Source organism: Triticum urartu, chromosome 2 (assembly GCF_003073215.2).
Source record: "Triticum urartu cultivar G1812 chromosome 2, Tu2.1, whole genome shotgun sequence".
Taxonomy (NCBI): Eukaryota; Viridiplantae; Streptophyta; class Magnoliopsida; order Poales; family Poaceae; genus Triticum; species Triticum urartu.
Window position 1 is genome coordinate 735805946 of NC_053023.1, and position 22913 is coordinate 735828858.

The window sequence follows — 22913 nt, forward strand, 5'->3', positions numbered from 1 at the left end:
GCTCATATTGGTTTCTACATATTCTACAAAGATCTTTATCGGTCAAACCGCATAACAGTATACGTTGTTCCTTTTGTCATCGGTATGTTACTTGCCCGAGATTCGATCATCGGTATCTCAATACCTAGTTCAATCTCGTTACCAGCAAGTCACTTTTACTTGTTCCGTAATGCTACATCCCATAACTAACTCATTAACTACATTGCTTGCGAGGCTTATAGTGATGTACATTACCGAGAGGGCCCAGAGATACCTCTTCGACAATCGGAGTGACAAATCCTAATCTCGATCTATGCCAACTCAACAAGTACCATCGGAGACACATGTAGAGCACCTTTATAATCACCCAGTTACGTTGTGACGTTTGGTAGCACACAAAGTGTTCCTTCGGTATTCGGGAGTGGCATGATCTCATAGTCATAGGAACATGTATAGTTATGGAGAAAGCAATAGCAACAAACTAAACGATCATCGTGGTAAGCTAACGGATGGGTCAAGTAAATCACATCATTCTCTAATGATGTGATCCCGTTAATCAAATGACAACTCATGTCTATGGTTAGGGAACATAACCATCATTGATTCAACGAGCTAGTCAAGTAGAGGCAAACTAGTGACACTCTTTTTGTCTATGTATTCACACATGTACTAAGTTTCCGGTTAATACAATTCTAGCATGAATAATAAACATTTATCATGATATAAGGAAACATATAAATAACAACTTTATTATTGCCTCTAGGGCATATTTCCTTCAGCCAACTCAACAAGCACCATCGGAGACACATGTGGAGCACCTTTATAATCACTCAGTTACGTTGTGACGTTTGGTTGCACACAAAGTGTCCCTCTGGTACTCGGGAGTTGCATAATCTCATAGTCATAGGAACATGTATAAGTCATGAAGAAAGCAATAGCAACAAACTAAACGATCATCGTGCTAAGCTAACGGATGGTTCAAGTCAATCACATGATTCTCTAATAATGTGATCCCGTTAATCAAATGACAACTCATGTCTATGGTTAGGAAACATAACCATCATAGATTCAACGAGCTAGTCAAGTAGAGGCAAACTAGTGACACTCTATTTGTCTATGTATTCACACATGTACTAAGTTTTCGGTTAATACAATTCTAGCATGAATAATAAACATTTATCATGTTTTGAGGAAATATAAATAACAACTTTATTATTGCCTCTAGGGCATATTTCCTTCAAGTTGATTATGTCATTGATATGAGTAATGTGAGTTCTAAGTGTTATCATTCAAATGGTTAGTTCATGATCTTTGCTGGAAACTTGGTTAATAGTTAAGTTTATATACGGTAACAAAAATAAAAGAGTTTGTAAAAGTTTTCTTTATCACTTTCAGTTTATCAACTGAATTACTTGAGGACAAGCAATGGGTTAAGTTTGGGGGAGTTGATACGTCTCCATCGTATCTACTTTTCCAAACACTTTTGCTCTTGTTTTGAACTTTAATTTGCATGATTTGAATGAAACTAACGAGGACTGGCGTTATTTTCAGAAACACTACGAATTTGTTGTTTTTGTGCAAAAATAAAAGTTCTCAGAATCGGACAAAACTTTGAGGGAATTTTTTATTGAATAAATAAAAATACTGGAACGAAGATCCATCGAAGGGGGCCACCAGCTGTCCATGAGACAACAGGGCACACCCTGATGTTTTGTGGGGTCCACAAGGCTCCGCCTAACCTAATTCAAAGCCTATAAAATTTGTCTTCCTGAGAAAAAAATAAGAGAAGAAGTTTCATCGCGCTTTATGATACGGAGCCACCGCCACCCCATGTTCTTCATCGAGAGGGTTGTTCTGGAATCTGGTCGGGGCTCCGGAGAGGGTGATTCGTGGCGGTCTTCATCATCAACCCTTCTTCATCAACATTTTCATTATGCTCACCGCCGAGAGTAAGTAATTCCTTCATAGGCTTGCTAGACGGTGATGGAGTTGGATGAGATTTGTCGCGTAATCGAGTTAATTTGTTAGGGCTTGATCCTTAGTATCCACTATGTTCTGAGAATGATGTTGTTTTGACTTTGCTATACTTAATGCTTATCACTAGGGCCCGAGTGCCATTATTTCATATCTGAACCCTCTATGTTATCATCAATATATCTGAGTTCTTGATCTGATCTGCTAGTTGTATGCACTTGTTATTGTTCTGAACCATAGACCCCAAGGTGACAATAATTGGGATACTCTCTAGGATTGACTATATTTCGAGGAGTTCATGTATTCACCATGTATTAATGCTTTGTTTCAATTCCCTATTAAAAGGATGCCTTAATATCCCTTAGAGTTTCTTATGGACCCCACTGCCACATGAGGGTAGGACAAAATATGTCATGCAGGTTCTAATTATAAGCACGCATGACTATATATGTAATACATGCCTACATTGAATTGATGAATTGGAGCTACTGTGTATCGCTCTAGATTGTGACTGTTACATGATGAATGGCATCCAAACGAATATTCGTCGTTGATCCAATGTCTATGCTTTTCTCATATTGTTTTTGCTAAGTTACTATTGTTGTTGGTGTTGTTGCAATCACTACAAAACGGTTATTGTCACACTGTTACTGCTACTATCAAACTATCATATTACTATGCTACTAAACACTTAGTTGCGGAGAATTAACTTTCCATGTGTGGTTGAATTGACAACTCAACTACTAAGACTCATAAATATTCTTTGGCTCCCCTTGTGTCGAATCAATAAATTTGGGTGAAATACTACCCTTGAAGACTGTTGCAATCCCCTATACTTGTGGGTCATCAAGACTATTTTCTGGCACCGTTGTCGGGGAGCATAGCTCTATTTGTTGAGTGCACTTGGGAATTAAATCTCTGTTGATCACTATGAAGAATTTGGAAGACTCTAAAACCAAGATTGTACCGTCTAAGATGAGGGAAGTAAGGAACTGCCATCTAGCTCTGCACTTGATTCAATTTCTGTTTTCAGTCGACTTGTGACACCACCACCTGCTATTCAATCTGATGTCGCAAGTAATTGATGATAAATGCTTATGCTACGAATGATACTCATGATTATGCTACTACTTTGCTTGATGAAACTGTGCCACTAGGTGAATTTCTTGAGGAACAAATTGCTAAAGCTAAAGAACTTGAGAATGATGAAACTGATGAAAACTATTATTCACCTGTTATGCCTAGCTCTCCTACTAGAATCAAAATGCCTAATGTACATGAGGGTTATGTCATGTATGGGGAGATTGCTAAGGAATTTCTTGCTTGTAATGATAGGGAGGATCTAAAGAAATTACTGAGTAAGCTGAAAGAAAAGGATATGGCAGAAAGAATGAAATGTTGTCCTAAGTTTGCAACATCTCCTATCTTTGTTACTAATAAGGATTATTAATCCTATGTTGATCCTGAACTTATTACTTTGGTAGAATCCGGTCCATTTCATGGTTATGAATCTGAAACTGTTGTTGCACATCTTACTAAATTAAATGACATTGCCACCCTATTTGCTCAAGAGGAAAAAATCGCTACTACTATATTCTTAAGTTGTTTCCTTTCTCATTAAAGGGTGACGCTAAAGAATGTTATAATACCCTTGCTTCTAGTTGTGTGTGTAGTCCCCAGGATATGATATATTACTTCACCGGAAAATATTTTCCTGCTCATAAGAGACAAACTGCTTCACAACAAATTTATAACTTTGTGCAATTTGAGGAAGAGCATCTCCCTCAAGCTTGGGGGAGGCTTCTTTAATTATTAAATGCTTTGGCTGATTGTCCTCTTAAGAATAATGAAATACTTGATATCTTTTAGAATGGACCAAACCGATAATTCTAGGGACTACCTAGATAGTTGTGTTGGCTGTATTTTTAGGGAACGAACTATTGAGCGGGCTCAGGAGTTATTGAATAGTATATTGAGAAATGCCGATGATTTGACACTTTCTGAACCATCACCTAAGCCAACTTCGAAGAAAAGAGATATTCTATTCCTCGGTCCAGAAGATACGCAAAAAGCAAAAAAATCTATGAAAGAAAATGGTATTAAATATGAAGATGTTAAGAATTTACCACCTATTGAAGAAATACATGGACTTGACATCCCGGCACAGGCAGTGAAGGTAAATTCTCTTTATATATTTGATGAAGGTGATATTCCTTATAATAAGTCGCCTAGCCAATGTTTGGATGAATTTGATAATTTCATTGTTAAGCAAGGAAAGTTCAATAGGCAAATAAGTGATTAATTGAAACATAATGCTATCATGATTGAACGAATGAGTGATATGATGTTTAGAATTGCTAATGACGTTAAAGGTTTATGTAAGCACTCATCTACGGTTCAGACTCAGTTAGAACAAGGTTTAAAATCACAAAATGATTTTCTTAATGAAATGAACAATCATTTTGTTAGAGTAATAACTAGAGGTGGCAAAATGGCTATATGTCATTGAGACTGTCTCTCTACCCCTCCCCACCCCTACCCCTGCGCGCTCATGTCAACGAGACGTTGGTGCACTCTAGCGACAGAAGCAACTCCACCCGCTTTAGATGTGCACTTCATGATGCACAAAGTGAGGCGGTGGTGCTACTCCAGGAGGTCGGTGATGAGAGCATCTCCTCCCACTTTAGATGTGCACCAAGACAGTCGAGTGAGGATAGGTGACCGATCGGATCTAAACCGACACAGAGGAGAGAGACAATTTGCCGCTTTCGATAAGCCTCTGCTGAGATGAGGTCCAATACCAAACCCTCGAGTTCATGAAGACATGGGCATTCAAAGCGAAGACCTCATGCTGACCGATGCTGATTGCACCGATGACATGGAGGATATTCATGGCGTGGAGAGAGAGGGGGGGGGAGACACACACACACAAAGAGAGAGATAGAGAGAGAGATGCCACGTGGTCATATTCCACCTTGCCGTGTGGCATTTGACACCCCCTCTCTGTAAAATGCAAGGGTTCTTATGGTTGCTTTCTGAGAATAAGATCATGGCTTGTGACAACCTGGGAAAAGGAGGAATGCCGAAACCTCTTGAATGTGTGCATTGCAAGGAGATTGGGTCAGTATATCACCTCTTCTTTGAATGCATTGTAGCTAGGATAATTTGGCAAAATGTGTAGTGTCTGTTTAAAGTAGATATAGTGGATTTTAAATCACTTGCTTCATCGTGGCTCTGTAATAAGAAATTCTTGCATTTAAATGTAGTTTCATAAGCAGCCCTGTGGGGCTGTGGAATGCCAGGAACGACTTAGGGTTTAATAAATGTTCTTGGATATCTATCAAGCAGGTGTTGAACCTGATAGTGGGCTATCTAGGGGATCAGATGAAACTGTTAAAAGAACCTCTGGCTGGGGAGATGCTCAACTACGATGTGCTGGAAATTCACAGCTCTACTCCTCAGGAAATTGAGATCTCCCCTGGAGCTGCAACCAGATTGACCAGATGTGCTGAAAGCTAAACTTCTTTGTCTTGGAAGGACACTGCCACATCTTCCCACGATGGAGCCGCAGCCTTGGAGTACCCAGTGATGGAGCCACAACGTTGGAGGTGCGTGATGAAGCATCTAGAGCAGGAGGACAAAATCCATGTCATCAGGACCTAAGTGATGTGTGTGTATCCTGTGTACTACGTAGAGCTGATGTTTTATGCCTGGGATGTTATAACGTTGCTATCATGCCGTATCCCTAGTTTTATAGCCGGAGAAGTTTGGTTCTTAGTTGAGATAGTGAGAGCAGTACTTGTTAGTTTTTAGTTGTTGAATCTGGTGAACATATCAAACCTAAGGGCATCTCCAAAGCGAACCCTTAAACTTTCACTATATATCCGGGTCACAGTGTCTGGACCACTTTTGCCATTCAATGAGGACTGTATCCGCTTAGCAGTCTAGACATACGGATTCTGGTATCCTAGAGACAAACGTGGAGGGCTTTGTTGGAGTCCGGACATACACTTGACCAACACAAAAGCTTCCACGTGGTTTTCTTCTATTTTCTCTCTCTTCATATACATGGTCCCCCTCTTCTCTCTCTACTCTCAACCAGCACCACACCACAACATTCCAACCGGTTTATTTTGTGAATAGCATTGGATGGCTTCCTCGCGCATCATGTCCATGGATCATGTCCGGACATAAAAACAGACATATACAGAAGACATTTGCAAGTTAGCTTTGGAGATGCCCTAAGCGAAAATCCATTTCTGCACCCGTGCCGATGAAAAAAATCAAAACAAATACTAGAAAAATTAAAAAAAAATCCAATTTTCTTTGTGCTGTAGACAATTTGATGCGTGAGATCCGCTCCAATTTTCAAATCATGTGGATATCTGACGAGCTCTCAGCAAAAAAGACAAATTGGATGTCTATAAAAATGTTTACTGTTCATGCACTGTTTTAGCCTGATTTGTTTTTTTTGCTAAGAGCTGCTCAGATGTTCAAATGACTTAAAATGTGGAGCGGGCCTCACGCATGAAATTTTTTTCCGCACAAATTTTTTTGAATTTGTTTTGAATTTTTTTAAGAATTTTTTTCTAACCGAATGCAGATGAGCCCGGGCACCGAACCGCCCCACTCATGTCCTAATTGACTTTATAACTACGGTTGATGTTAATGCAAAACGGCTCCTGAGAGCAGATGCTCCCAGTGTAATAAACAATTTCACAAATGTCAAACGAACCGGGAAAAATAGACACGTGTTTTTGCTTGTGTGTTTTTGGTTGTCTCCGAAATATTGTGGTAAAACAGAAAATACAAATATAGTGGCCTGTACAAAAAAAGATATACTGCTTCGAAAATGGCCTTTTCGAACACATATTTTCCTTGGGCCCAGATCACAGCTTATGCCATTTCTTGGCTAAACTTTGCATGCGGATAGAAGATATGAACATGTATGTTGTTAAAAGAATTATTTTTACAAGAAAACTTCCAATTTATTCATCTTCAACCATGACAGTATAATGAACACCAAAAATAATGAAAGTTATATTCAGATCTGACGACTATCTATCGACAACTATAAGAACTGAAGCGAGCCGAAGGCGTGCCGCCGTCATCACCACTCTCTCGTCAGAGTCGGGCAAAACTTATTGTAGTAGACAATCGGAAAGTCGTCGTGCTAAAGCCCCATAGGACTAGAACAACAGAACAGGAACCCGCCGCTGATGAAGGGTAGCGTAAACTGGAAGGATCCAACCTGAAGACACACGAACGTAGACGTACTATGACCAGATTTGAGTAAATCCACCAAGGACAGCTCCGCCGGAGACACGCCTCAACACGCCCAACAACGATAATAGACACACCACCAGGATGGGGGCTAGGTGGAAAGAACCTTATTTCATCTTCAAGGAGCCACCGCCGTCTCGTCTTCTTGAGCAGAACACAAACCCTAACAAAACTCAAAGGAACATAAAAAAAAGCCCTTCCACCGGCAAGGGCAGGGATCCACCACGCTGCCATGGCCTTAAGGCCACTGGAGACGAGGCGGCGCCGATGAGAGACAGAGGAACCCTAAATTTTTGTTAGGGGAGGAGGTGATTGCGTGCCATGTTTTGGTCGTGTGTTTCCATGCCCCGACATATGGGAGTTTGTTAGGTTGTCAAAAGAAATTACTCCATCTAATCTAAATTAATTGACACAACTTTAATACAACTTTGTACTAAGGTAGTACTCCCTCCGTAAAGAAATATAAAAGTGTTTAAAACACTACTTTAGTGTTCTAAATGCTCTTATATTTCTTTACAGAGGGAGTACTAAAGTTGCGTCAATTAATTTGGACCAGGGAGTAAGATTTTTGAATTTAAAATATATACTTTTATGGTTTTACTGTTCATATGCTCCCGGGAAGCAAAAAGGCATCCCTGCTGACGGAAAGCAAAATGGCTTCTGGGAGAATTCAAAAGGAGACCGCGTGCAAAATATTTCTTCGCAAAAAAATGAATTTTAATTTTCCACATGAAAAAGTTAGTTAATACTTAGTTGCATGGTTTCCAATAATCTGTCCACGATACCATAGATTGAATTGTAGTTATTTGCAAAAAACTGAATCATACATAGATTGAATTATATTTGTCACAGAAAAAGTTGAACAATAGTTCTTCACGTGGAAAACAATGCGTAGAGCATTTCAGGGAGCAAAGAACCGGGGGACCCCCCATAGGCGCCTTCAGCAACAGTCGGGGAACCCAGCGCCCACTGCCTCACTTGCATGCATGGGCCTGGCCCAGCAATGCTCGTTCACTACCGCCGCTCGATCGCTGACTCCTGCTCGATGGCTGACTCCTGCTCGATGGCTAACTCGCTCACTTGTTTTTTTTTCTCCTCTAAAAATAATGCTGCAATACGAATTTTCATAGAAAAAAACCCACCGGTTTCCGACAGTATGTACTGTTGTTCTTAGAAAAAAGTGGTTGGTCATTGTTGACTGTTGACTTTTACATAAGAGTTCACAAAAATTCATCAAAAAAAAGTTCATTGAATCAGAGAAAAAGTTCATCGCATATAAAAAAATCATGAAATTTGAAAAAATATCATTGCATTTAAAAAAAATTCATATAATCTTAAAAAAGTTCATCGAGTTTGAAAAAAGTTCACCGCATTTGGAAAATGTCATCTAGTTTGAAAAGTTCACTGAATTTGAAAAAGAGATTATCAAATTTGAAAAAAAAATCATCCATTTGGAAAAGGAGTTCATCAAATTTTAAGAAAGATTCAACGAATTTGAAAAATATTTACTGAATTTTTAAAAAATCATCAAATTAGAAAAAAAATCATAGATTTTGAAAATAAAATCACCGATTTTGAAAAAAGTTCTCCAAATTTGAAAAAACCATCAATTTTGAAAAATGTTCATGCATTTTTATAAAAGACAAAAAATAAAGAAAATAAAAATAAAAATAGAAAAAGAAAAAGAAAAGAAATAGAGTAGAAAAAGAAAGGGAAAAAATAACACTATACAGAAAAAACCAGATCAAAAAAAAGAAAAAAACCCGGCTAGGAACCGAGGCTTCGGGCAAACTGAAGAAATAATAAAAGGAAGAAACGTACTCCCTCTATCTCAAAATAAATGACTTAATTTTGTAATAACTTTGTACTAAACTTAGATGTGCGGCCGTTCTCAACCGTGTAGTTCATAACCGGCGCAACGGGCCCGTGTAGGAAATGCCAAAGAACCGGTAGGAGATAGAAACAACAACGGTTTTGCTAAAAAAAGATACAACAACGGTTTAATTCCCGAGCATATTCTCAGCGTAGAACCAAACAGAACGTTCACCACTTCATGCTAGGCCTACATGGACGTTTCAGGCTTGGACGTTAATTGGTGTATTTAATCTCAGCCATTTAAACATAATAAATTATAGTGGGTCTACCAGATTAATGTGAGATTTTCTAGCTAATCGGCAATTTTTTTCTTCCGTTACAATTAGAAGTCTCAGTTACTCATCATCATTTTGTATTATGCTTACAGATGAATACTATAATGCAATTAGAAGTCTCAATTACTCATCATCATTTTGTATTATGCTTACAGATGAACCATACTATAATGCATGTGTGTTAAAGTCAAAGCTGCGTGCGGAGGGGCACATGCGGCAACGATGACTCCATGAGGGTGGTTTCGGCGGATGGTGCTCTCCGCAGGTCGCGTTAGACTAGGTCGGTGCGAGGCTTACAAATTTCTCCTGTGAAGCTCATCAACAAAATCAGAGCTGCCGGTCCTCGACGTCTGCGGCCGATTGTTTGGCTTCGGCTGACGAGGCCCTCGGGTGCCGTTCGTTCGGATGGGTCTTGATGGTCATCAGTGAGGAAATCGGAGTCGCCTGCTCGCGGAGAGGCGATGACGATGACATTGTTGGTAGCCGTGACAGTGTCCTCTCCTCGGCGGTGTATGGGGTCTTGTGAGTGCCAGGTCGGTCGGATTGCCCTATTCGATGGGTGAGTTGTAACGGTTTTCGTCTGGTTTTCCATTAATTAACCATGCAACTCTCTTTTTCTTAATCAATGAAAATGGTAAATATTTTGCCTCGTTTCAAAGAAAAACTATGGAGTATCTCTAACCGATCCCTTAAAAGGTGTTAGAGAGTAAAATTTTGGTTTTGAGTGCCTAAATTGCACCTAGCCGAGCCCTTATCGGCGTTAGAGGAGTAAAAAATTTACACGCCACCCCGACTGTCAAATATACTCAGCTGCCCACTCGGCGACTATAATTTCCCCCCTCCATCCCGCGCCGGCACCCTCCCTAGCACGGATCGAATCTTCATCGTCGTTGCCTCCGTCGACCCCCCCTTCCTTTGCCTCCAGCCACACCCCAATGCCTCTGTCGCCCGCCGGCCCCACTCCAAGACAATCGCCAGTTGTTGTCAATGCTGGAATCAAGCTCTATCGCTGTCGCCGCCGCCTCACTAATCGCATCTTCGTCCCTCGATCCCCTCCGTCGACAGTCAGCCATATCGGAGCCCCAACGACCACTGCCATCTTGGGCATCGTCTGAACGTCGCCGACTGACCATGACACCTCCTCCATCCTTCAAGTATTCATTGGATTGCCTAGGTGAGTTTGTTTGTGCTTTTTCATCTTGTTTTCTTTATGACATTGAATTGAACCTAGTAATTCTAGTGTAGATAGAAAGGTTGAGGGAGATGATCTTCGATGGCTCTTCGGCGACGGAGGAGGAGGAAGAAGATGGTGACCTTGAAATGGTCGTTGCCATGATCTTCAACGAGGATTTTCAGCGACGAATACTAGGATCACAATTCGTCTGCTGGCACATCAACCGAGTAGACCGGATGGCCATGCCTAGATTGTAAGATATTACTTCAACCCCAAAGCAACCTACCCACATAAGTTTTTACGCCGACAATTTTGGATGCATACAAGTCTCTTCCTCACCATTGCAAAAGATGTGGAGAAGCATGATGATTGGTTTAAGTTAAATGAGGAGTGCATCAAGGGAGATAAGTGCAAGCCCACTGACGAAATGTATCATAGTTGCTCGTGTGCTTGCGTATCGGTGTTCGGGCGACACCATTGACAACTATGTTTGCATTGGGGAGGATGTAATCTTGGAGTCCGTTTGAAGGTACACACATTTCATGATTGAGATCTTTGAGACAGAGTACTTGAGGAAACCCACCGATGAAGACACCGATAGGCTCTTGGGATTTAGTGAAAAACAAGGTTGGCCTGAGATGCTTGGATCAATTGATTGCATGCATTGGATATGAAAGAATTATCGCGCGGGATGGAAAGGTCAGTACAAAGGCCACTGCAAAGATCCACCAATCATTCATGAGGTTGTTGCATCAGAGGATCTATGGATTTGGCATTCAATCTTTGGATTGCTTGGATCTCATAATAACCTGAATGTGCGTTCGAGATCACTATTGTTCACAAGGCTTGTTGCTAGAGATGCTCCTCCTTACAACTATGTTATCAATGGCCATGAGTTGACGATGGGTTACTAACTTGCAGATGCATCTATCCTCCATGGGCTTCCTTTGTCAAGATAATCTAGCATCCTCAAGGGAACAAGAGAGCTCGCTTTGCAATGTCTCAAGAGTCGACAAGGAATGATGTGGAGAGAGCTTCCGGTGTGCTTAAGCGCTTTGGCATTATTCAGGGCCTGCCGAGTATTAGAACCCCAAGGTCCTAAGACAAATAATAACATGTTGCATCATCTTGCAGAACATGATCACTGAAGTTGAGAGAGGCATGCCAAAGAACTTTTGGTACATCTCCAATGGTAATCATGTTCGGCCGGAGCACAATACAAACATGATACACAGATTCCTCGCAGTGCATCGAAGCATCGAGAACGGAGAAGTTCATACCCAGCTCCAAGATTATATTGTTGAGTACGTGTGGCTACTCCACAACACTTCATAGTTGTGCTTTTATCATGCTCTTTACTTCATTTGAACCCTTTCGTGTGTTTGAATTTAAATAATTTGGTTTGTAAACTTTGAATTTGTAATACCGTGAATTGTGTGAACCTCAATTATTATGTTTCGATTTAGGGTTAATTGGATAAATGCCACTAGAATTCTGGCGTTTCCGAGAAATGCCACTGCAATTTCCAAACTTTGAAAAATGCCACTGTAAATTTTGTAAACTTTGAAAAACGCCACTGCTGACTTTGAAAAATGCCACTGGAAATGGCATTCTCCAAAGTTTGGAAATTGCAGTAGCGTTTCTCGGAATTGCCAGAATTCGAGTGGCATTTATCCAATTTACCCTTGGATTTAATATGTGTGTAAATATGTAGTTGAAATGTAGTATGTAAACTAAAACTAGGAAATTTTGTGGAAAAGAATTAGGGAGTTAAGTTTAGGGGATCGACTAGGTACCGCTTTTGTTTAGCAGACTAAATATAATGAGTTAAAGGATAAGGGAGCGTTTGATATGCTAACTTATAAGGGATCAGTTAGAGATGCTCTAAGGCTCTACTAAACACGTGACACAAACCACTACATGTAATTTTTATTATTTTGTCCCCACAAAAAGTAGAATTTTATTACTTCGGTAGTGTTGCTTAAATTTAATATTTTTCAAGAACAAGTGTTGTGAAAATACTAACTAATGTCCTATTAAATTTTGTGACCACATGTTTTTCTTCTAGACATCATTATACTTCGGTTTGCTCGCGCCCACATACTGGATGCCAAATCACAACTGGCCCACGGAAAACTGAACAATAGTACTCAGCCCACAAAAAAAAGCCCACGAAAAAATGAACAATAGCGCTCAGCCCACGAACAGAGAAGCAGAGGCTCTCGGCATGTTGGTACACGGCTAACTTTGCCACAACTAATCTTATGCAAATTTTGTCCGCCCCAAAAAGTGGTGAACAAAATAACCACCACAAATGTGGCCTAATTTGGCAAAAGAATGTAATTATGACATGTGGACCATATAGCTAAAAAACTATGGCAAGCAACAAATGTTGCAATGAACCAAACACATGACTAAATTGTTGTGGCATGACTAAGCTTAGGGGTGGCAATCTTAGGCTACCAAACATGCCCTCTATTAACGAGTTAACAACAAGAATAATAAATTAAAAAGTGGATTGGCAGCTAATTTAATTAATACTTTCTCCGTTTCATAATATAAGAGTATTTTTTTTACACTAGTGATATAAGAACGTTTTTGACAACCAACGAAAAACGGTGCGGCAAGATGCACGTATGCTCCTACTACTTGACCAAGCCGGAATTCCAGAGTTATCATGAACGTACCTGACCGAGACATGTGCCACATGTGCTATATTTTTAAAAGTCACGAGCGTTAAAGTCTAAAATCGAGGAGGCAAATATCTATGTGGAAGAACACTGTGGCTAGTTTACCATCTGTCACAAATCATATTTATTAGTACTATATGCGCGGATAGCATAAGAGTCATAGAAATTTTTTATGCACACATGAGCAATCCATACATAGAAACATCCGCAAGTTTTAGATAAGGAAGCTTTTACTAAACTCTGATCATTACATCAAGACGATACAATCATGCTGAGATCAGTTCCGGCCTCTGCATACCATAATGCATACAACCCATAAACATCCGAGGTGAAAGTAAACCAGTACGTGTACATACACTCGAGCACACATCAAACTAAAGCTAGTAGTAACGTTTCATGGCCCGAAATAGAGGTGATCCAAAAGATTGGGCTCAGGGAAAGCGTGGAGGTGGTGCATGCGAGACACAGATATGCCAAACTTCTCCTCCATGCTCAGCGCCTCAGCCGCCACGCCGTCGGGGAGCCTCCACGCATAGTCGTGCAGTAAGTTTGCCAGCACCAGCTGAACCATCTTGAGCCCAAGGCCGTGGGCTGGGCACATCCTGCGCCCAGCACCAAAAGGTAGCAGTTCCAGGTCGTGGCCCTTGACATCCACCTTGCTCCCAAGGAACCGCTCCGGCTGAAATTCCGCGGCCGTCTCCCCCCACACAGTCGGGTCCCGGCTGATAGCCCAGACGTTGACGAGCACGCGTGTGCCCACCGGGATTTCATAGCCTGCTACGGACGTGTGCTCACGAGACACCCGCGGTATCAGAAGGGGTACCACAGGGTGGAGCCGCATGGTCTCCTTCACGACGGCTTCCAGGTACGGGAGGCTGGAGATGTCACCCTCAGCGACTAGGCGGTCGCGGCCGACCACACGGTCCAACTCCTCAGTGACCTTGGCGAGGACATGGGGCTTCCTCAAGAGCTCAGACATGGCCCACTCCACAGTCACGGCCGAGGTGTCCGTGGCGCCGGCGATGAGCTCCTGCATGGATGCAAGTTGTATTTGATATAGGAGGACCAAAAGTAAGTTTAGATAATTATAGTATATGCGACTTCAACTAACCAAAGTGGAAAATCAAGTGGTGCCGATACCTACTGGTAGATCTGGCACCGAGATTTGTCTCGGCATCAAGATCCATGCATTGATTTAAGGCATAAGGACATTTTTAAAGCAGACCCTCAAACCACATGTAACCATTCAGATTGTATAATTCAAAACTATTTTGTCATCCAACACGGACCTAGAAGTCTGGACAACAGCTACATAGTGCTTTGACACGCCCAACCCACCCATAACCCCTCCCAGATCCCGTGCCTCCATCATTCCATCTTTCTTTACATCTAATTTTACTCTTGTCGTCGCCACTCCACCATCCTAGCAGCCCCGTCCCATCCTTCCCAGAACTCCACAACTCTGTGACCTCCACAGCAATACCCGGGCGTGACTCCAATTTCCCTCCGCTGCTCGTCCACACCTCTTCTTCGTCCGCCGCACAAGTATCATATGCCCCCGCGGTAGTCACCATGTCCGGCAAGTGTTCGGTGAAATGTCCGTGCTAATTTTTTTTCTCCCTTCTTTATTGAAGCAATGGACTCGTATATGGAGTACATAGACAAGCACTATGGCGAGTCGTCTGATGACTTATCTGACGAGGAGGACTACACGAACGAGACGACAATGATGCAGGCAGTCCTCGCAGACATGAAACTAGTGGCAGAGAATGTTCTCAATTTCAACGGATCAATCAAGAGTTATCGAGTGCTCAACAACAACAGGGCGTGCGACCATTTGACACTGAAGGGCGACTACTTTGCCCCTGATGTCTTATTTGCTGACATTTTTTGCCGGTGCTTTCGGATGCGGAAAAATGTCTTCGATCATCTATACCATGGCGTCGCCTCCTTTGAAGACTACTTCATCTTGAAGAAGGATGATGTATGAAGGACTGCTTACCAAAAGTGCACGACGGTATGGATGCTTGCATATGGCATGGCCGCTGACTCATGGGATGAATACCTATGGATGTTTGAGAGCACATGCGGAGATGCCATGTTAAGATTTGTTGCTATCATGGTGTCGGTGTTTGGACCTCAGTACCTGAGGGAACCAACTGTCACAGACACCAAAATGGTCTTGGAAATGTTAGAAGCAAGAATGTGGCCAGGTTTACTCAGATCTCTTGATTGCATGCATTGAAGATGGAAGAATTGCCCAAAATTTCTACAAGGACAATATCATGATCATGTTAAGAAACTCGTCATCATTCTTGAAGCAGTTGCATCACAAGATCTTTGGATTTGACACGTTTTCTTTGGCATGCCCGGGTCTCACAATGACATCAATGTACTGCAGTGATCACCATTGTTTGCTAGGCTAACTGAATAATGGGAAACTCCTCATTGCCATTATACTGTCAATGGGTATGAATACAACATGTGCTACTATCTGGTCAACAGCATCTATTCTCCATGGGTTATCTTTGGCAAAACCATCTCTAGCCAGTTGGTTCAAAAATGTCTCACTTTGCCCAAAAATAAGAAGTGGCTAGAAAGAATGTTGAGAAGGCATTTGGAGTTCTGCAGGTTTGTTTTGCAGTTGTTCGTGGGCCTGCTACACAATGAGATACGGAGACCTTGTGGGAGGTGATGACATGTTGTGTGAACATACACAACATGATCATAGAGGATGAGGGTGAAGATGTTGCCGCGGGTTTGGATTTGAGAACATGAGTGAGACTATTGAACTACTAGAGCATAATCCGGTCACATTTGATGAGTTTGTTAAAATGCATCAACAAATTTGACATCGAGCAATTCATGACCATCCGAAGGAATATTTGATTGAGTATCTGGGACGGTTAAAGGGGACAACTAGTACATATGTGCTAGTTAAATTCATGTTTGAACTATTATAATTTGAATACTTTGTCGGATTGTAATATTTAAATTAGAACTACTGCTGCATTTGAACATATTAACAATTTTTAGCTAAACTGAAACTAGATATGCGGCTACTTTGAGCGTGCGGACTGGAAAAAAATTGCGGGCAGATGTATACGGCTACCTTCGCATGACCAACTCTCACATCAGTATCTGCGAACTGATCTCCAGTCCACAAACGGATGCAGTGTACGGTTTGGATGTCAACGCACGGACAGTACGAGACTGGAGAGATGGGTGGGTGATTGCATGCCAATATGGCTCTCTCTCTCTCTCTCTCTCTCTCTCTCTCTCCAACCTACTAAAATTTTGCCATTTATTGTCACGGTGACATTTGAATTGCTCATAACTTTTCAACAGAATTGCTGTTTTTGATATTTGTTTTGTACATATTTTAATTGAAGTCGACAAAATCATTAAAACAAGACCAATCTTTGATATATTTTAAACGAGTTTAAAAATCATGAAACATATTTAACTCATTTCTAAAAGAAACAAATTCCACTCATTTCTTAAAAAACGAGAATGTGGAATATATTCAAAACACTGATTTCACTAATTTCAAAACAATGATTGCACTCAATTAAAATAAATTTCTATTGTTTTCAAAAAGAACAATTTAACGCATTACAAACAACGGATTTCAATAATTTCTAAATCACTGATTTCACTTAATTCAAAACACTGATTCCACTCAACTCAAAAAAGAATTTCACTTATTTCAAAGATGCGATTTCACTAATTTCGCACGATTCAAGAAAGGGTTTCAATTCACTCATTTTTAAATGATTTTCTCATTTCAAAACGCCGATTTCAGTCATCTAACAAGATTTTTTTTTTCCCACTCTCATTTTAGATAGCAGATTTCACTCATTAAAAAAATTCACTCTTCTGTAAAAACTAATTTCATTAAAATAAACTTTCACTCCTTTTCAAACACAGGTTTAGCTCGTTTCAAAATAATAATTGTACTAAAAACGAAAAACACATTTCGCGCATTGGTCTTGTTCTAAGCAGTTCCCGACACTGAAATAGATTAAGTGGGCTAATTGAATTGAAATGTCAAAATTTATACATGTTTGAAATATATCTAAGCTTGATCTTATTGTAAAGGTCTTGGCCCCAGGCATTCAACTATAAAAGAAATCAAATATGAAATTAAAGTTTATAAGATAGTATGCATAATCGAAATTGTCCAAGAGAAAACAAAATGCATGTGTGCCTTATTCGTACTTGTGTGTACAAAAAAATGGTCATGCATGTGTCCTTTATGTGACACATAGTGAGTCTTAGTACACGACATATATTTGTTTTTTGAAGGATTAGTACACGACATGTAAATCTGGAGAAAGGAGTGGAATATGAAATTATGGATGCTTGACCGTGGTGTCATGTCTTAGCTAGTTGCCACTGGGCGGCAAGCCCAGTTAGCTATCTCATACTTTGGAATTGATAATGCAATCATACTTCACAGGCTAGCTAGTTGCCGGTAGGTATCGGACCGTTTAGATGTGTCTTTCCGTTAACTTAACGTCCACACAAAGTCACAAATATAGGAATGGAAAACGATTATCAAATAACATACCAGAACGGATGCCTTGACACCGTCGCCAGTAATGGGGACCTCAAGGGTGGGGTCATCGGCGAGCTGTAGCAGCAGGTCGACCATGTCCATGGGGACGAACGCCTTGCCCTCTTGCAGCCGCCGCTCGTTGTGCTCGCGCAGCACGTGCTCGATGAATCGGTCGAACATCTTGCTCAGCCTCTTCATCCTGCTGACGTACCCTTGCGGGTCTAGCCAGCTAAGCCACGGGATCATGTCCCCGATGTGAGGCGCGCCGTTGAGGAAGAAGATCTCCTCGATCATCCACCTGAACTCCTCCGGCTTCGCCGCCGAGGCCGAGCTAGCCCCTTCACCGACGTACCTCTTGCCAAGCACCATGCGCGAGATGACGTTGAGGGTCACCATGAGAAGGCGGTCCTTGAGCACCACCGTGCGCCCGGTGGAGGTGCTCGGATGCAGGTCGCGCAGCATGGCGCGCACCTCCTCGCCACGGATGTGCTCTGTCAGCCTGAGCTGCCTCGCACTAAGAAGCTCCGTCAGCCATAGCTTGCGTAGCTGGCGCCAGTATGGACCATAGTGTGACCAGAGCATGCCGGAGAAGTTGTACACGGTGTACTTGCCGCAGGCCATCCGGGGCCGGTCGAGGAACGCTAGGTCGTGCGTCCTCAGGATGAACTCGGCCGCCTCAAGGGAGGAGCCGACGACGATGGGGAAGGAACCAAACCGGAGGGACATGAGCGGGCCATACCGCGCCGAGAGCGCATGGATGGAGCGGTGTGGCAGGGGGCCTATGAGGTTAAGATTGCCGATCACCGGCCATGGCCGAGGACCAGGCGGGATGTTGTACTTGCGCGCTTGCTGCCGGTGGCGAAGGAGAACGGCCACGAGGAAGAGGGCGGTGGCCAGCAGGACCGCGAGGGAGGGCGCCCATGGTACCTCCATCGAAGCCTCTGCAGGTGGTTGTGCAAGAACTGATGAAGACGATCGAACGTGGCAACTTGGAAGATCCTTAAGGCAAAGCGAGTGCGGCCAGGAAGCACTGCAACAACACCAACACGCGCGTTGAGATTAATTGTGGGCAAAGATGCTACCCGCCAAATAATAAATAAACAAACAAGAGAGCCCGTATGAGCTGCAATACTATGCATCACTGGCTAATTTTCCGTGCGTTGCAAAGAAGGTTTCAAATTAGGCCACTTAAAAGCAACTCTAGCAAACCCCGCAAAACGCTCGGCCCGTAAAAATTCCAGCGAGTATGCGGGCTCGGGTCAATTTTGCGGCCAGAACAGACCCCGCATACTCGCCCGACCCGCAAAAACTTTTGCCGCAGCCCGCAAACCCACCCCCCCCCCCTAGCGCTATAAGTGCGGTTCCGCGACCCTTTTGCGGGTCCAAACCCTATCCCCCCGCCGCCGCGAGCCACCTGATTCCCCTTTCTCCTCTCCCAATTTCTCGCCGCCGGCGACCCTTCGCCCCGCCTCCAGCCGCCATGTGGGGGCGAATGTGGAGCTCCGGACGCGGCTCCGACAGCAAATCCGGCCGGGGGAGGGACCCGGAGCGCGAGCGGCGCGTCCGGTCCGACGGCGCGCGGAAGTGGACCAACCGCGGGCTTTCGCCGCCGGCGAGCTTCGACCGCCGCGAGACGGTGGAGTACGACCACCGGCGCGCGTCGTTCTCCTCCGCGCGTTCTTCGTACGCCGGATCCTCCTCCTCCGCCGCCGCGGGCTTCCTCCCCATGAAGAGGGAGTGGTCGGACGAGGAGGAGGAACCGGAGCCGCCGGCACCGTTCGCGTTCGTCCCATGAAGGAGGAGCCCGCTCTGCTCGGCCACCGCGGAGTCATCGGGCCAGAGGACTACGTCGCGGAGTTCGACGCCGTCGCCGCTGCCATCGCCGAGCGGAGCGTGCGCGAGGAGGAGGAGCGCCGGCACCACGCCGAGGAGCTCGAAGCCCTCGAGTGGCGGCAGGCGGTAGCCGACAACGTCGCCGCCACCGAGAAGGCGGACGAGCGGCGCCGCATCCACAAGGAGCAGTCGGAGAAGTACGTCGATCTCTGCAGCTCCGGCGAAGAGGATTGAGCGTCCGGCTTCTCTCCAGCGTCGTCCAGTTGTCGCGACCTTGCCGCTGTCAGATCCGACCCCCTAGTACTAGTTTCATGTAGTATGTAGTATAACTAGGCTTGTAGTTTGTGATGAACTATGTAGTATGCCATGAACAATGTAGTATGTGATGAACTCTGTTCGTGCAATTTCTCCCGCGAAACAATTTTTTCAAATTATGCAGGTTTAGATACGGATTCTGCTGGGGCGCGTATGTTTTTGACCTGCAAAAACGATTTTCGTGAATCCGCAAACACGTTTTACGGGTCGTATTTTTGCGGGGTCTGCTAGAGTTGCTCTTAAGCGTCCGGCAGAAGTGGTGTTGAATTATTTTAATATGGGAATTATGCTAGATAGGATTAATGACACGGCTATTGTTCTAATCCTAAAAGTTCAAACACCCGAAAGAAGTGAAGGATTTTCGGCCGATTAGTTCGTGCAACGTGATTTACATATTTGTGTTAAAGTGCTTGGTTAACCGTCTTCGCCCTATATTGTCATATCTTATTTTGGAAAACCAAAATGCTTTTATTCCAGGACATCTTATATCTGATAGTTCTATAACTGTGTTTGAGTGCATTGACTATATTCACTTTTTTCACCGGCATGTTGTGCTTACAAGCTTGAGCGTATGATCTTGTGGTTGATGCTTTGATGATACGGTCATGTTCCTGTAATGGACAGCGGTTAGAGGAACACTTCTGGCCAACGTGTGTGAGATTTTGAAGATACGGTCATTGAATTTGCTCGCTGTACTCCTCCCACCCAGTGGCACTGAAAATTAACCAAAGGGCGGCTTCAGTCCGTAATGATATGATACACAAATAGTAACAAACAGCTAGTTGTTCACTAACCCTGATGGTTACATGCGGTTGACTTGGCAGCGGCCATATACATAAGCTGGAGCTAGCTATTTTGTACTCCTCTGTTTCATAATATAAGAACGTTTTTCAAATTAACATAACATAAGAACATTTTTCAAGCTATAGCTTGAAAAACGTTCTTATATTATGAGACGGATGGTAAATACTACCAAGAGTCCTAGAGAGCAGCTGATTGATGTAGCCAGCTCCGTGTTTCCTTCTTTCCTGTTTTGTAGTGATATATGAGCATACGGTATGATCCACCGTACCAGTAGTAGATGGGGACGCCTGTTTTTCCGGTCATTGAGAGGTCACGCTGACGAAGAATGTCTCGTTTGTGCTTCGTCTTCTTCAACTCCGTTAGGGTTTTCTAGCTAGAAATGAATAAGTATACTTCCAGCGCTACAAATTTCCACTTTCTATTAGGGCACGCGGCGTCGAACTTGGTAGCATGAAAAAGAAACAGTTTTGCTAAAGTACATTTAGATGTGCTCTAAGTACTATACATCTAAATTCTATGTCATTGATTTTATGCTAAGATTCGTGCAAATATTTTTTTTGTTTTTTCTTAATTTGATTGATTCGCTTATATGTGCAATAATTAGGACAGAAAAATGCAGAAAAAAAGGCCGACATACATACACTCCAGGAAACGGCATACACTTCAATTGTGTCGTCTCTTTGACCAAGTCATTTGTCACGTCTGATCATTAGCTAGCTTTCAGATAGTTTTTTAGATAGTTGAGACGTCAAAGGTAACCCTGACGTGTATATTCTCCCTGCTTCTTCTGTTTTTAAATTTAAGTCTTTTTAGAGATTTGAATATGGACTACACACGGATGAATATAAATGTATTTTAAAGTGTAGATTCATTTATTTTGTATATAGTCCATATCATAAGGCAAGTACGACGCGCCGGCCCAAATTTAGGCCGGACGTTCCATGCTAGCCCGATGCGCTGCGTTCTAGCCGTCAGATCATGGTGTGCTTGGTCCTCAAGCGTGCTCTTCTTTGGCTTTTGCCCCCAAATCACGCGAGTGCAGTGCGGGACGAGAACGAGACAACCGACCTCCGAAGCTCGCCGGACCATCGTCGCTTGCTGGATCACTGTCGCTGGCCGAACCACCACGCTCGAAGGGTCACCGTCACTAGTCGATTCAACCGCTGCTCATCGGATCGCCACCGCTCGCCGGCTTGCCGCCCTCGCTACCATGTTGCGTCAAACCCCCCCCCCCCCCCCTCCCGACTGCCGTTCCAGCAGCCTCGGCGACTTTGTAGCGCGTCTCGCCGCAGTGGTCGGCACAGTTCACAATGGTGACCCCATCACGACTCTAAAAAAACTTCGGTTGTCGCAGTTTTGGAATTGCTGGTTCCAGCATCTAGATGCTGGTTGAAACAAATTATTTCGCGGTTGTATCTAAAATTGCATGTCGATCGCAACGAAGAAAAAAGCCATCACTGCCGTGGACAAACACCGATGTGAGTGGATGTAGCGAAATTTGTCTTTGGTTTCAACAAAATCAAAGCATGGTTGTAGCAAAAACAGACTGGAAAAGCAGGCTATGTCATGCAGATGGATGTAGCAAAATCTACAAAACACCAATAGTAACAAAAATAAAAAAATAGTTGTAACAAAATAGTTCGCTGGTTCCAGCAAAAATCACTGTGATAGCAGATTTTGGATGGGTGGGTGGTAGCAAACACATGGGCTGGTTCCAGCAAAATCAAGGCATGGTTGTAGCAAAATCCTGCTGCAGCGGCCATGGAGAGTAGTGCAACCAGCTGCGGGTGGCCATGGCGACGAGCTCTGGCTGCAGCACCGTCTTGATTGGAGCTCGCTCAGCTCCGGCCACCACTCACAGTAGTGGGTGGCTATGTTCTCAGCATGCAACAAATAGGGGGGGGGAGAAAAGGAGAGGAGAGAAGAACGACCTGGAAAAAAAATCCATGGCGCTCTGGCAGCGCCATGGAACAGAGCAGTCAGGCAATGGGAGAAAGAAAACGTTATGGCGAAGAAGATAAGTCGTGAGTGGTCCACGAGCTTCGGGGATGCATGGGAACCAAAAGAAAATAGGTGGGATTGGATAGAGCGGTGGGGGGGCGGGGGGGGGGGGGTGCGTGGCAGCAGATGGGCACGCGGTTTCAGTCTAG

At 43.3% G+C, this 22913-nt stretch overlaps 1 protein-coding gene across 1 annotated transcript; it reads right to left on the minus strand.

Moving 5' to 3' along the window:
- Window positions 1-13406: 13406 nt before the first annotated feature.
- On the minus strand, window positions 13407-18928 carry LOC125534518 (trimethyltridecatetraene synthase-like). The gene is made up of 2 exons (XM_048697722.1): window positions 17824-18928; window positions 13407-14280 (listed from the first exon to the last, which is right to left on the minus strand). Exons 1-2 carry the CDS (start codon window positions 18742-18744, stop codon window positions 13645-13647), a joined length of 1557 nt encoding a protein of 518 aa, XP_048553679.1. The 5' UTR covers window positions 18745-18928; the 3' UTR covers window positions 13407-13644.
- Between the last annotated feature and the right edge of the window lie 3985 nt (window positions 18929-22913).